Below are 16,611 nucleotides of genomic sequence, written 5' to 3' on the forward strand. Positions count from 1 at the left end.
TAAATGGCTAAATGCAAATTTCCTTTAATAGTTTTTATCAGAGCATAACAAACTTAGGAACAATTCAGCTACTACACGGAGGCATTAGATATAAATATACAAAATTAAAGGGACAGAATAAGAACTGAAGGAGGTAGCAGAAAAGAAAACTGAATTAAGACTAAAATACAAAGACATACTAGATAGAAAAAAAGAAAAATGAAAATGTACTTCTGTTAAGATGATTTTTTATTCTTCTTGCCTAGCATCTTATAATTAAATAAATAATATCTCATTTAAAGACATTCAAATAACATTTTCAAGCAAAGCTCACTTTATTTTTACAAAATGTTACAAAGTGACTATCCGTCTATGAATTATACACATATCCACCATCGATTTGTAATTACTTAGAGGAGGCATATTGAAAATTTCGTATTTGAATGATCACTCAAATTGGTACTTAGCTAACACAAACTATTTCTGTGTGGTAATTGCCTTTTAATATTTGTTAGGGGTGGCTTGTTTTTAGGTATTGACTTTATTCTTTTATTTAACCAACTACCCCAGGCCATTTTCCAGAGTATTAAAATTAAAACAAAATACTCAATGTATAACCCAACCGCTCCCCCAAAGCAACATTTGCCCACTCTGAAAACAAAGTAAAATAAAACCCAATACCGCAATAGCCAAGAAGAACCGTACCAGAAACGGGTTGGTAATGCCGTGGCCTCCCCGGTTCTGCCTTAGCTACTAACATACCAGAAAGCATGCACACACTTTGTTGACTATATGGCTATGACTGATTGATGATAGCCTGGTAAGGTTACCATAGCTAATTACAACATCATTCATCTAAGCCTGCATGGAAAAAAAAATATACCAGACTCCTGAGGAAGAAAAAGAAAAAGAAAGAAAAGCTATGCTATAGCTAGCTGTTAACTTTTGAATAATCAGCCACAACAGGAAACAAATAGGATGAAACTCAATGACCAAATTATGACTTATGGATACATCCAAGCAAATGACCTTCGTTCCCTGGTAATTTCAACTCTGAGTTCCACAGCCCACAGCAGAGAGCTTCCAGCAACAAGGAACCCTCACATGCTTGTGTGCTTTGTAGTTTGAATTCAAAGGCTCCGGCAGAAGCCCAGCCCAGCCCAGCCCTGAGCTTTAGTTCTGCTATGTGTGTGGTGTGAGCGTGTTTGTCTAGGATCAGATGCCAATACTTAAACTCACATTATGGGCACAGCAGCTACTTACATACTGCAGCCTAATTAAAGGAATAAACTTCCCCCCTCTTTATTTTTTCCTGAAGATCAGTGCCATAAAGGGATTTGGTTTCGTTAAAAATTCAGACAAATGTTCCCATATGCTTCTCTTATGCCCTAAATTATCAGAATCAGAAGAAACCAGTCACAGTTTCCAACGCTAATCTATGGCTATACAATATTTTCTGAGAACTACTGAAAATAAAGAGCAAAGAATCCAGTGTTTTGAAAATAATTATAATAAACACATAATCATAATTTCCATTTTAGTTTTGATGAACCACAAACACACATGAAAACAATAAAGCATCTGAGGTACCTTCCAGCTTTCAAATCTCAAAAACAAAAATCACTTTCAAATAGAAAGTAGCTCATCTTCAAAGTTTAACACACAAGAGGAGAATAAAGCGAATACCATTTCAACTCCAAACTTGAATCTGGCTGCCTTTATATCTGGGTAATACAGATCACATGAGTAGCAACAACCACGTTTAAAGGACTTTTTATCCTGACATACTATTTGAATTAAATTGCTAAAATAATTACAACGAAAGAAATATTTTCTCATGGCAGCTTGAACCCAAAATAGCAAGTTTCAGTCAAGAAGTGCTGAGACAGATTATCAACATGTCTAAGATAAAACTCCTAATTAAGTGGGGCCATGGGGACAAAAGGGACAGGGCCAGGGAGTCAGATTTCAATTCAGTGCCGCGTCAATGCAACCCCCCTGGGGCAGTAATAGCCCAGAGGGGCAAGGAAGGTTTATTTTATAGATGGAAGAGCTATGGCCTGCTGGGAGACAGTGACGCATCAGGAAGTCACCTGGATGGTCTTAGATAAGAATATTCACTTCTATGAAAGGCCAAATGTGTTGCACTTTTTGGGGGGGTGGGGTCGGGGGGAGAAAGGGTGGGATGGAAAAAGCTGGTCCTGATAGACATAGGTTCAATGGCTTGTCTGGGAACGTAGCTAGAGGAAATTCTGCAGGGTCTGGGAACAGCTCCCAATCATTGCTACTCAAGGGACGAGGACTGGGCCAAACCTGGGCCTTGTGAGGCCTTTTGGAGAAGAGTGCAAGGTTTAAAGGCAGCACATGAACTACTGGGGGAAAGACTAAACAACTGATTCTTCCCAACTTCAAAATTAATTGTCCTCACTAATCTGCCTTATTTACAGATGGCCCTATATGCAGACATTTGAAATGTCAAAAAAAAAAACAAAACAATATCCACAATGCAGAAAAACAATCCCTAGGAATCACATTAGCATAATGCTTTTGGTGCACTTTCCTCCTACACACACACACACACACACACACACACACACACACACCCCCACACATGTGTATGCACAACAGGAGCAAATTCATTTCAGAAAACTTAAAGGATTTTTTAAAAAATGTTCTCCATCTTCATATTCTAATCTTTATTCCCTTATTAGCTTTTGATTTACAGCTATTCATAGTATCTATTTATTAATATGCACTGTATCTCAATTCCAAAAGAGATGAGGTGCTACTTTATCACATAATATTAAAAACATGGATAATTGGATCTATAATTAATCCAAAAAATATCATGTAACTGAAAGATCACTGTACTAGAAGTCAAGAGATGTAGGTTCCAATTCTAGTTTTTAAACCAGTGATCTGAGGTTAGAGCATGCACTGTTTAAGCTTTTACTTGCTCTTTTGTAAAGTAACGCCAACTGTCATCGAGACAACTGCTACTTATGAGAATCTATGGAACTGGCCCTTTCTACACAAGCATTTCATAAAAGTTGTTTTAAAGGATGCTAACAATTCTTCGGTGGAGGCGGTCTCTTGGCTGTAGGAACTCGGAAAAGCGCTGGGATGCTTGGCTGCCCGCTCAGCAGCCTTCCCGCACCTTTCTCCCAGCGAGCACACCCAGCCCTGCTTGGACAGCAAGTGAACACGAATGAATCAGAATAGCTTCTAGAATTTAAGGGCTCAATACATGTTATTTATTAAGTAACCAGACTCATGAAACATCCCAAAACATGTTAGAAAGTACCATATGGTTCTACAAAGAAGACTTGGAGAATTCCTGAGTCAGGTAATTTTAAAGTGCAAATAGACCCTGTGAATATGATTCTATGTTATTTGAAAGAAATAGCAAAGTGTTTGTTCCATTGTGTTTCTTCTTTTAAATAGGCTACTGAGCAATCTCTGGGCTAAAGAGTAAAAAGCATCAACCAATATTAGAAACATAAAATCTTAAAGTGTTAAAGTGATTTGCTAGTTAGGGCTGAGTCAGGACTTGGCCATTTAGCATTACATTAGAAAATCCATTAGAAAATAAATGGTAGGAAATAATTTAGATGAATGAAGTTGGAATTATGTGGTTGCTCACTTGGTTTAAAACTCCTCTTACAAATTAAAAATATATACCCCATTAGTTTATGGGGTACAAAATGATAAACTCTTTTGGGTTAGTAGAAGATTTCTTCAATGCATTTTCTAACACTTCATTGTTGACTAAAGAATTAAGATTATATATATATGTGTGTGTGTGTGTGTGTGTGTGTGTGTGTATTGTACATCTACTGTACTATCTTGAAGATTTGGACAAAGCATCAAAAACAATGTTATATTTGAGCTTAAGCTTAAAGGTGCTTTAGTTCACCAAGTAAATGAGAGGCAAAGGGGTGAACCAGCTAAAGGGAATAGTACCTATAAAGGCACAGAGGTTTGAGAACAAGTGGCAAATTGGGGAATAGTAAATAGTTTATGGTGGCTGCATATTAGGGTGACTGCAGACGTGGGGCCAGGAATAATAGTGGGCGGAGAGGAAGCAGCCAGATCATGAAAAGCCTGTGAATATGAACTTTATGCATAATCTGTGCATAAATATTTCATTTTGGAAGATTAAAAAATATAGGAGGGGCCAGTAAAGAAGGTTGTTGGTTTTTAACAAAGTATTGTTGATGATTATTTTGTGTGAACTTTGAGCTTATTTTAATCTCAGATATCAGTAAAAAAGTTTTGGTGATTAATATGACCCAATCAGAAAAATGTCTTGATTTCTAATATTTGTTAAATTGTGTCTCCCTAAGAGGAACAAGTCTGAGAGCTGATAAAGATTAAGTCCCCCATGTTCCTGAAGGGGTCTCAAGAAAGAAAAACCAGTGAGTAGCCTTTGTTTCTGCTGTACCAGCCTGGGCATATATATGAGCCCCATGAGAAGTAGGACCAGTTCCAATGGCCTCAGAGAGCTGAGTGGGGAGCAGAGATTAAGGGCTTCGTGTTTGGCATTTTATGTGCACAGTGTTATGACAAATCCCTGGGACACAAACGCTGTCCCTTCTCTAACCACCCCTCCCACCCTTCGTGTAAACAGGATCTCGGGGTGGGCCAGACAGCAGAGCTCTGGGGGAGCCACAAATAGGGTCTGCTGCCATGCATACCCCTCCATCCTGAGATGGCTCTTGTCCAGCCTACCACCACACCGTGTCCTGAAGGCAACAAAAAGACCACAATCAAAATGCGTAGAAACCAAAGCTGGTTGTGTCGCTCCCTTCCTCAATTTCACTGAGAAGCTGCATAAATATGTTTTTTTCTCTGCTTTTCAAGTTCCAGATATGGAAAGTACTCAATCTGATGGAACCGTGAGGGTAGATAAGGGATGATTTTGTCATCATTCATTCTTGCCCAAATTCCTCCAGATAGTTCTGAGGAACCCTCTGTATCAGCTTGCTAATGAGTTTGGACATGGTTCTTCATGCAATAGGGAACCACTGGAGGCTGTTAGGCAGGGGAGTTATATAATCGATTTGTGATTTAAAGGCAGCTCTGGCAGACACAGGGACTGGAGAAAGCAGCACTGTACAGAAAGAGGTCATTCGAGGCCTGTGCAAGAGTCTGATTAATGACAAAGCCCTGGCTCGCTGCAATGGCCACGGACATGCAGGCTGAAGAAAGTGGAGATGGGGGGAAGAAAAAGGAGGAAGTGGAGATGCTACCATGATTTCAGACCAAGTAACTGGAACGCAACCCTGATCACCTAATGGTGAAGGTCATGTGATCTCATTCTTTAATCTACAGTCTTAGGGGGAATGAAACTTGAAGCCAAAGAGTTCAGCGTTTGCAGGTTTTGATCATATTCACAAAGTAAATCCCAGGAAAGTAATATCAAATATTTTATATTTTACTTAATTTTATTTTATTGTAGATTTTATTTTATTTTATTTTATTTTATTTACAAATGGAGCATGAAAGGGACACAGCAAAATTGTTCCTGACACAGGACCCAGCAAGAGTTCAAATTCTGGCCTTGTCACCTAATAGTTTTGTGATTTTGGATGAGTTACTTAACTGCTCTGTGCCTATCTCCCCATCTCTTAAATGAAGGGAATAACAGAACTCAATTAAGTATTATGAGGCTTAACTGAGTTGTTATGAATAAAGGATTTGGAACGCTTCATGTATGCCCTGGAGCATAGACCCTGTTCTGTTGTCACCATTTAATAAATAAATATTATCTTCTGTCTCCGTCTTACCAAAAATCAATATTGAAGAAGTAGAAAGTCCACTTGCAAAGAAGAGAAACCTCAGCTTACTTTTCTTCCTGCATAGTTATGTTGCTCAGATGGTTCACAAAAGAAACTATGAAGAAGCTAAAGAAAAACAAACTTTGTTTCTCTGAGAATGCTCATAAAAGAATGGTGAAAACAAACTCCCAGACACAGTGGTACTCAGAGGTTCAGCCTTTTGAAGACCACAGTGCTTGCTTATAAATAGAATATTAAAGCAAGCAAGAGCAATTTTCTCCTTTCGTCTTCCCTTATTGCCTAATTTTCCTCCCATGCCATTTGCATAATGGATAAAAAAGGCATCCATTATGCAAATGAATGACAGGGCTGTGAGGCTGTTGGAGCCACAAACCTCGCTTCTCATGAGCAGAAGCCGCCACAAAGCCCCCCACTGTCGGTGTTCAGCAGACTGCTTCACTAGCTTGCTTTTCAAAGGATAGAGGAAAATCGTGAAAACTATAGATCATTAATTTCCACTTGGTTCTCTTAAAAGGGGCACTACAGATGCTTTTCAGAAAATCAGTGCAAAATATCGATATTCAGCATTGTGGTATGTAAAAATAAACTTGACAGTATCCATTTTGTTCCTAATGGGGAAGACCAGTAGCATGTACACTTTTTACAATTTTAAGCATATGCTTTGCTTTAAAAAGCAAAGTGGAAAAAGCCTCTGTTCCAGCTTGGAAATTAACCTATAACAGGTGCTTAAAGCTGTCTCAAAATGTACACATACATTCCACAGGAATAAAAATTGTTCTAAGTACCAAAATATTAAAGTCTTCAAAAACTTCATACTGTTAGCCTGACCTACACTTATCTGTAAGAGGTATCACCAAAAACTGACATTTTTTTTCTTTTACAGTTGTAAATTCACTGAAACTTGAGAAGACGTTCTTTTTTCCTTCTACCCGCACCTTCAAAACAAATATAATAGAAGAATAATTCTGAGGAAAATTACTGGGTAAGTTGCTCTTGTTCAAATAAACCAATAGGACAGAATTAAGAAACTAACTTTAAAATGTTTTCCGCAAACTCTGAGATGTGTATAGTAGTTTGGGAGAAAAAGAAGGTGGTTAAAACAGAAAGTGACCTTTATTTCTAGTCCAGAGTCCTTGATCATGCTTCGCTTACTCCAAATGACATTTCCAGGGACTTTTTTAAAAGTGATCCTCCTAGGCTGTAGACGAACCTCATCACTTACATTCTTATCCCTCCCCTATGATATATCAAGGGCACACAATTCAGATGCAGATTCACCTGCAATTCAAGGAAAAAACTGCATCCACTTCTCTGAGCTTCAACAGCTGCAAAGAGCTATGCAAAATACTGCTGCTGCTGCTACTACTATTTAAAATAATGCAGAGAAAGAAACCAGGTTTTGTTTTTGTTTTTTAGAAGAAAGATACTAACAAGATCAGTCACAATGCAGGAGCAACTCATAGCAAGGCGATGTATACCAACAAGGTAGAAAATCATACCGCAACAAATACACATACCTAATTTCAGAGCAGAAGGGGTTACTTCAATTTCCCCACCAATTGGTTTAAATGCAGCCAGTTGGGCAGCCACTTCTGTCTCAAAAGCGTCTGGGCTCTGCCGGCCCGCAGGGTTTCCACCGGGGCTCTCAATCTTGTGGAGTGGTTCTTGTTCGTCAAACACAGCGATCAGCTACAAACAAATCCAACAACGCTAATTACTTCATTGGGCACACATATCACCCAGATACTGCATCTAGCTGAGATTTATATTTGGTTTTAAAGAAAAAGGCCTCTGAAAACTTAACACTTGAATGTGACTATACCCAAAACTTTTTTTTTTTTTAGTTTAAACCTTTATTTTTTTTCTCTCTTTAAGAAAATTTTTTTTATTGTTGTTCAATTATAGTTGTCCCCATTTTCCCCCCATTACTCTACCCCGGGCTACTTACTGCCCACCTCCCATTTTCAACGCCCCCCCGCCCCCGCACCATTGTCTTTGTCCAAGGTCCTTTCCCCCTTCCCCTTCTTTTCCCCATTGTCCCCCTCCCACCCGCCTCTGGTCACTGTCAGTTTGTTCTTTATTTCAATGCCTCTGACTCTATTTCACTCAGTTATTTGTTTTGTTGATTAGGTTCTGCTTACAGGCGAGATCATATGGTATTTGTCTTTCACCAGCTGGCTTATTTCACTTAGCATGATGCTCACCAGTTCTCCATGCCATCAGTAAGTGTGTGGATCAAAAAACTGTGGTACATCTACACAATGGAATACAATGCAGCAGAAAGAAAGAACTCGTACGCTTCACAACAGCATGGATGGAATTGGAGAGTACTGTACCCACAACTCTTACTTCAGTATTATGTCTAAAAGGACCATGGCCAGGATAAAATTAATGGTTTATTTGTTGATTCCTGAAATAGAGAACCAATTTTGGTTCTCTCTCTTGAAGGAATGAAATGGCCGCTTCCTCTCCTCCCCAGTCCTATTAAGCCTAAAACAATTTCAGTATCTCTTTTTAAGACTTGTTCTGAAAAATAAAAGTTCAATATGCAGAAATGGAATAGGAGACATTATGAAATCCATAATCATATCTTTCCTTTTAGATCCAATCATAATAAATTGATAAATAAAGTGTGTATATTGACACAGAATGTGTGTTTATCTTGTGTACACGGATGATCCGTATTTATGCATGCCTTTAGTTTTGTTCTTTTCCTTCATGACTGATTATTTGACTGGTTTAAATCCAATGAATAACAATCTGACTGAGGATAAACATCAGCACTTTTAACCTAATTATTGCCATCTTCATCTAAATTTTATTTCACATGTCATTAATATAAAAATGTTTGCCAGTTTCCAAGTCACTCTCTATAAAATAAGGGCAAAATATCATAAAATATTCCATTAACTGTGCAAATACTGCTGTACAAACAGTGAGAGCACCCCAGCTAGAACTGCATTTTTGGCCAGCAGACAGCACTACCATTGAAAAACCTCAAAAGCCTCTCATTATCGATGTGGTAAGTCCAAATGCAAGTGCAGTGGGCAGCTCAGGGATGTGACTACCAACCCAATAAAGTGCAGAGTGTGCAAATTTGAAAACTGCTAGTAAATCTCCACATGTTTTCACTCATTAAGTAAAACAAGCCTACCTATGATTCAAACATGTATTTAGGAAAGGCATTCCAAGCCCCGGTCACGAGGGAACCTTATTAGCAAAAGTATTAATGACACAAGCAAAGGGGTAACCAATCAAAACATCATAAATTCCAAGTTCAAACTTTCAAAAGAAATGAATACAATTAGGGATATGCAAATTGGCTATTCAAATATAATTTTCATAATTGACTACTCATTTCCAGTATGGAGACTTGTTTAATTGGAAAATCCAACAATCCTCTCACCACAGGAAACAAATGCTGCTCCCAAGGCATTATTTTTAATTCTTAAAATTGAACGCACACATTTGCTATTTTTAATTGGCAGTCCTGATGAACTGATTTCAGAGAAGACTTAGATGGATTAATAATGAAAGATTATTCTAGTATAAAAATAATCCACAGAACTACCTCTTTGTAATAATTTGGCCAAAGTGAAGAGTTTAACACTTTAAATCTGAAAAAGAAAAATCAATTTTTAAAATGTGGTAGAAGTGTTATTTTTATCACTATTTCTGTGACAGTTAAAATTTCAACTTTACATATTGGTGAATTCTAACTCATATTAGTAAGATTTATTTTAATGTACCAATTGACTAAGCAAAGTGGCTTATTATACTGGTACTATGAATAGTTTCATGTAAGTTAAGCGTAACTTTTCTCTCTTGTTACATCCTTAACTGTTAATGTATGTCTTAAATATTGGAGCAAAGAGAAAATAATAAAATACCAATCCAAAATATAATACAAACGCTTAAAATTGATAACTCATAAAACAAGTCATTATCCATGGCTGTTAGGTAACATTTTTTTCTTAAGATACTCTACTGTTTTCCATACTACTATATCCACACAAGTTTATAAAGTATGCAGTAACAATGTTATATCAATATATGAAATGGGAGAACAGAGTAATTTGGAGATTGTGTTTCCCAAAGTGACAATTAAAGAACCATGTGTACTAGAATCTAGTCTTTTTAAATTTATAACCCAGTGTTTCAGACCACACTGTAACCGTTTTCCAAAAAGAAAGCTGTAAAAACAGAGGATACATTGAGGAATATTTGCAGTTGTCCGTGAGTACGTTATGCCCTAAAGAATGCGAAGTATACTCTTTGAAGATACAGGAAATACATGACTCTTTTGGAGGATGATGCTAGTGAGGTCTGAAGGCTCCCCAACTCTCATAATCTCTTTGATTAATTAGTTGCTTAGTCTTTCCCCCAATCCCATGACTGAGAGAAATGATCTCTGCAGAGCCCATACTGTGCGTATGGATCAAGTGCTGGATGAATGAAATAAAGCCTCTACTCTTGGAAGGAAAAGAACCAGTTCCTGAACCTGTAGTGCCCAAACAAAGTCACTGGCATCATAGGAGCAGGCTGATAAGACTCTCCTACCAGTGTTCAACTCCACTGCTACAATGCACACAGACATACACTTATTTCCACACTGATAATTTAAACTGTATGTTGTAGGTGCTTGTTAGCTAGATTACTTGATCCATTAGGACACTTGCATTGCTGGATAACAGAGCTCTCAGCAGACAGTGTTATACAGATATGTTACTTAACATAAAGCACTGTTCTAGTTCCTCATCAGAAGGCATGCTGGTTTCCAGGGTCCAGGGTACAAAAATGCCGCCCCCCTACACCTTTAAACCCATTCAAAATGACCTCTCCCACAGAGAAGAGTTGGGCATGGAAGAAGAAATTCTATTAAATTGTTTTGTTAAGGTTTAAACTTCTGTTGCATGTGGAAGATTTTTCATCGACCCCTTCGAGACAGCAGTAATCTCACCTCTATGCAACATGCAAATGGGCAGTATCTGATGTGGATCCTTTCTCTTCTGCTGTCCTACCCATCTTCTTCTGGCGTCTCTGTTTCTCTCCTTGATGCCAGAATTCTCATGTCATCCAGGGCAGCACTGACCTTTCCCAAAGGCCCCGTGATCCAAAATGATCTGTTCACACAGCCTGGACTTCCAATCAAAACTCCTGTTCCCATAGGTTTCCATCAGTAATTCGGTATCTAATCCCCAGAAACGCAGAGGAAGCTCAGGCTACAAATAGGCTGTTTGTCCTCCCACCCTAAACAAAAACCAAACAACCTTCTCAGGACTCACTCACCCCTACAGGTGCACCTCATTTCTTACCTTCATTTCTTACCAAGGTCACACTAGTCCAGCTCTCACCCCTCTACCCACCTGCAAAGGTCTTGTCAAGGTCAGAGGCAATCTGCAGACTGAAGTCCAAGCCACCCCGCTGGCTTCATTGTAGGACACAGCTGATCACCGCCTCCTCTTTCAAGTACTTTCTTCAACTTTCCTTTCAGGTAATACATTCTCATTCTCTCTCTCTCTCTCTCTCTCTCTCTCTCTCTCTCTCTCTCACCCCCCACCTTCGGTCATTTTTTAAATATAGTTGGCTTTCAATATTATATTATTTGTAGGTGTACAACGTAGTGATTAGATATTCATACAATTTATAAAATAATTATCCAGATAAGTGTAGTACTCATCTGACACTATACATAGTTCTTACAATATTGTTAACGATATCCCTATGCTGTACTTTACATCCCGTGACTGTTCTTATAATTGGCAATTTGAACTTCTTAATCCCCACCCCTTTTGCACCTATCCCCCTCCCAACAGCCCTCCCATCTGTCAACCAACAAATTGTTGTCTGTATCTATGAGTTTTTTTCATTTATTTTTTTAGATCCCACACATAAGTGAAGTCATATGTTATTTGTCTTTCTCTGTCTAACTTATTTCACTTGGCATAATACACTCTAGATCCATCCATGTTGTCAGAAGTGGCAAGATTTCACTCTTTTTAATGGCCGAGTACTAATCCATTATATATATCTTTAAGTCCCTAAGCTCTTCATTAAGTTTCCTTGTACTTATTCTTCTTCATTGCTGAAACTGTTAAGGAGACTATGTCTGGATTTGTTTGGTGATCTCTTTTGTCTCCTGGCATAGACAGACGCATATGCTGACAAATCCAACCCAGAGCCTCTTCCTGAACTCCAGGCGCACATGGCCTACTGCCTAACCTAACATGTCAAAAACTGAAAAACTGAAAAGCTTTTTCCACCATATTTTTACATCCTGTTTAAAGGCAATCCATCCTTCTAGTTGCTCAGGACAAAATCCTTGTATTAATCTTTGATCACTCTTCCCTCCACCTCTTAGCTGCTTCATTGCTCTCTCATACACATGCCCACACCTGATTTGTCAACAAATCTCAAAATATAACCAGAGTTTGACCACTTCTCACTGCCTCCACTCTCCCCTGTCACCATGGCCTCTCTCATGGATCATGGCGACAGCTTCCTGACTGGCCTCCGTCTTTCCACTCATGCTCCTTTTCAGTCCATTTTCAGCATGAGAGCCACTGTGATCTTGCTCAAACATAAGACACGTCATGTTTCTTCTGCAGCGAGAACCCTGTACTACCTCCCTGTCTCACTTAGAGTAAAGCTAAGTCCTTGCAATAGTCTATATGGTAACGGGCTCCCACTTACACTTCTGACGTCCTATTCTGCCTCTCCTCTTCCTTGTTCTCAGGATACTACCTAGCTATGCTATCTTTGTCTCTGGTTCAGTGTCTTTGCATTTGCTATTCTCTTTGACTGAAAGAAGCTTCCACCAGATACTCCCATGGCCTGTTCTCTCTCCTTCAGATCTTCACTGTAATGCCAGGCTTTCACTGGCCACACCGTACACACTGCAGCATTTCTATTACATCCTATATTCGCTCCTCCTTTTATGTTCCTTCATAGCATTCATCATCCTCCCAATGGTATAGCTTTTCTTTTTTGTCTTATTTTATTGCCTGTTTCCCCACTGTACTAGAAAGAAAGCTCAAAGAAGATGGTGATTTTTGTCTATTTTATGATTGGCTTATGTCCATTGCCTAGAAAAGTGGATATGATATAATAGGCACCCAACATATATTTCTTGGAATGAGTGAAATGAGATAAAAACATACTAAAACCCAACATAGCAACAAAATAAGATACTTAGGTTTTTCATGTGTCTTTTAAAATAAACATTCAAATTGATCTTTTTAAATAAATGAGTATAAATGACCCCTACCATGCTCAAAGGGTCATGGTTGTTATATTGGTTTTTACTTTTGTAATGACGGGGAGAAATTCCTCGTTTTCTATTCAACGCTGGGGGAAGCTGCTTCTGCAACATCATGCACCTAAAATGGAGATCCTATGTCTTTTTGGTCCCTTTCAGGCTCATTTTCGAAAAGAAGAATCTGTTTAGGTGTTCCGCGGAGGAGTGGGAGCATTGTGGTAGCAGTGGATAGTGGATGGGACGACGGGCAGGGTGAGCAGCCCGGCCCCAGGCAGCCCCTGCCGGCTTTCCTTCCAACATGCCATTTCCCTGGATCTGGTGCGCCGCTTCTGGGCATGTCCCCCAAAGGAGCCTCAAAACAAGTGTGAGCGAACCTCCAGGGCAGTGGAGGCATACCCTGAACTGGCATGCCGTGAGTGCAAAATTAAAGAGCGCGGCTTCAATTTAAAAGTTCAGGTACATTTTACATTTTATAGTCTACCAGATTTCTGTTGTTTTAATAAGAAAACGCTTTCTCTTTAACTGACATTAAATTTAAGGAACCAGGATTATGTACAATATTTATCTCACATGTTTTGTTCCTCTGTTTGAGTGGTCAAGGTGAAGTATAATTTTTAGGAACATACCTACCTTTTAAGTAAGACTTAGAAAAACACATGAAAGTAAATATATTAATGAGATATGTATAAATTGTTTCCAATAGCCATATCTTAATGGCCTGTTCTGATGATGCTCCCAAGGCAAAGATTAGGCACTAGATTCAGTGACTACAAGCATCCCCTGACCTCTAACTCCCTGAGGGGCATCCGGAAGGAACATCTGAAACTGGGATTGGCCTAGAAAAATATTACCCAGAAACTTTATTTTAGAGAATATTTTAATTTTCTTTTCATGTTTACCTAGTCAAGGTTAAAATAATATAAAAGTCAACAACAACAACAAAACTCAAAAATAAAAAAAAAACCCCACAAAAGAGCTTTGGGTAATTTACAACATCCATGACCCTGTATGACAGACTTGATCAAAAGAGCCACGTTTTCTTTGCAATTTCACACCATCAATATCTTTTCAAGGACTCAGACCTGTTTCTGTACTCAAACAAGAAGGTTATTACGATAAATACCACTAGCAAAGGTGCATGTGCGCATGTGTGTGCGCTTGTTGGGGACTGAGCGGGTAGGGCTAGAACATTAACTTTCTTGATAACACCCCTAACAAGCTGAGGTGCTGAGCACAGAGCCTGATGCACCGGAAAGTTAAATGTTAATTCCTTTCCTTACGGTAGTTAACATTCCCTGGCTTCCAGGCGGAGTCCCACTTGACTTGTTTATTCCTATTCTATTTTCACTTTGTTGCTTCTCTTTAATCTCTTCACAGGATTGACAGAGGAACAAAGAAAGTACCAAGATCAAACACATCAAATAGGTAATTTCTGATTTTCTTTTCTTTTTTTTTCATGCTCGCCATCACGCAAGAATACACAGCCCTCAGACACGCGTGCAGCCCCGTTCTTCCACCCAGCAACACATGGTTTGTGCTGTCTCTTCTTTCTACCATAACTCGAAGCAATATCCCAACACCTTTAGTTTTTACACGGACAAGTCAATATTTTAATAGTAATGCCACGGAGTGGCTTCAGTGCAGAGCCCTTCAATATTCACGATGTGGTTTACTCCCCTGTCAACATACAGCATTCTGTCACTTTCACGGCCTGAGTTTTTATAATCTGGTGCTATTATCTTTGGCCTACGTAGGGAATAAACGGGAATGATTCAGAGGCCCATAGGATATAATACACGGTACTTTTTAAGAAATATTTTTATTAGTAATTACACTGAGAAATGCATGGCTCTATTTTAATTACACGTCAAGTGAACTAATGTACTGCTAAGAAATGCTTATTTGCTGTATTGAGTTCTGTGGGTTAAACTGTTGAATTTAACAATGTAGTGTTATTTTTTACTGTTTGAGGCATATTCTGTATTTCCAATAACTATCAAGTAAAATTAAAAGACAAAGAAAAAAACACTATCCTACAAAATAAAATTGGAATCATTTGTCTCAAATCTTAATAAACACAATTAAATCTAAGCAAGACTGTGAAATTACAACAATTTCACAAGTAGAGGAAAACACATTATCACCTTTGGAAAGAGAGTGAAACACTGCAGAATTTCATTTAAATGTATGCATCTGCTTGTAACTAAATAACAATTGGTGATGTGAGCTAATTTTATGCCACTTTAAACAAAGGTTGGAAAATAGGTTCTTTTCCTTCATAGGATTTTGACAGCTATCTAAAAGCATTTAATCTGAATTTTTACAATTAGTAGACTTGTATTTAGTATCTTCATCAGATGCCAGCCATCAGATCTAGCATCCTCAGAGCAAGTACGTAACAGCTCAGATTCTCAGAAAGTTCAATCAGCATTCAGTAAATGAGATAAAACCAATTTTCATTTCCTCTCAAACTGAAAATCTGTAATAGGGACCTTTACAAACTTTACAACTTTGAGCTTCATTATAAAGAAAATAACATGATTTATTTAATTGTACTAAGAATCCTATTTATCCTTATCGCTTTTTAAAGAGGCAGCTGCCTAAATTGCCTCATAATAAAAAAGATATGCCTATTAAAAACCACCCATATTTCAGCTAAAAATACATTTACCTCCTTTAATTATGTAGTTAGTTACTTAGAAGCCAGGTCTACATTAAACACATTTTATACTGAATCATATTTTTTCCCTGCTGACTTGAATTAATATTTCAAAGATAATGCATTATCATTTGAGAAGTTTGAGGGAATCTTGAGCTTGTTTCTGCTGTATTCTTTACTTTTCTTAGTAATAACAGCTCACCATGCGTGAAACAACATTCACAGCTGAGGTCCAGTACACACAGGGGAACCCTGAGGAGCCCTTTCCTCTGTGCCCTCAGCATCCACAGCAGTGGTCAAAGGGCCCACAGAGGTCAGCTGCCAGCCACCAAGCCCTGTTCCTAGGGGACCCTTGGGTCAGTTATAGTAAAAACAAACAGAGAGAGAAGTCTGGAGAACTTTCAGTCATAGTCACGATAACTCAAATGTCAGAAATTTAAAAAACTCAACATACCTGACTTGTCGGTAATACCATTTCCACTCTCCTTGAATTACACATAGTAAAAATAACAGATACACAAGAAAGTAGAAGATACTTGGGTTACATTGGCTGGGAAACCATCAAAGATGACCCAGATGCACTGGATGTTTTGCCTATTTATCCAGGTATACCCCTAGATGATTATAATAGAGTAGGCAGTTAGACAGACATGAGCAGAGTAGGACCAACAGACTAGGTACAGAAGGTCACCAGGGTGGAAAACCGCAGGAGCCTAGCAACAAACAGTTGTAAGGTGGAACCTGGTACCCAGGGTGACCTTTCCTCCCCTAGTATATCACCGGTCATGCTGTTTAGACCCTGACCTTTCATACCACTGATTATGTAGTTTGGACCCTCCCTTGACCTTCTCTCCCCTGGCATGTTGCTAGTCATGTGATAGACCTCCTTAGAGGAGGAACAAGGAGGCCTGTAG

General features: G+C 38.6%; 1 protein-coding gene across 1 annotated transcript in view; it reads right to left on the reverse strand.

Annotated features, from left to right (window-relative positions):
- Window positions 1-16,611, reverse strand: part of PARD3B (par-3 family cell polarity regulator beta) — a 943,196-nt gene that overhangs the window by 569,221 nt on the left and 357,364 nt on the right. Inside the window, exon 3 of the mRNA XM_054585774.1 lies at window positions 7,298-7,469. Coding sequence (XP_054441749.1) covers window positions 7,298-7,469 — 172 coding nt within the window. The remainder of the gene's footprint in view (window positions 1-7,297; window positions 7,470-16,611) is intronic.

This window comes from Pteronotus mesoamericanus, unplaced genomic scaffold, assembly GCF_021234165.1.
Source record: "Pteronotus mesoamericanus isolate MK-2021 breed Mesoamerican mustached bat unplaced genomic scaffold, CSHL_Meso_final contig_90, whole genome shotgun sequence".
Classification (NCBI taxonomy): domain Eukaryota; kingdom Metazoa; phylum Chordata; class Mammalia; order Chiroptera; family Mormoopidae; genus Pteronotus; species Pteronotus mesoamericanus.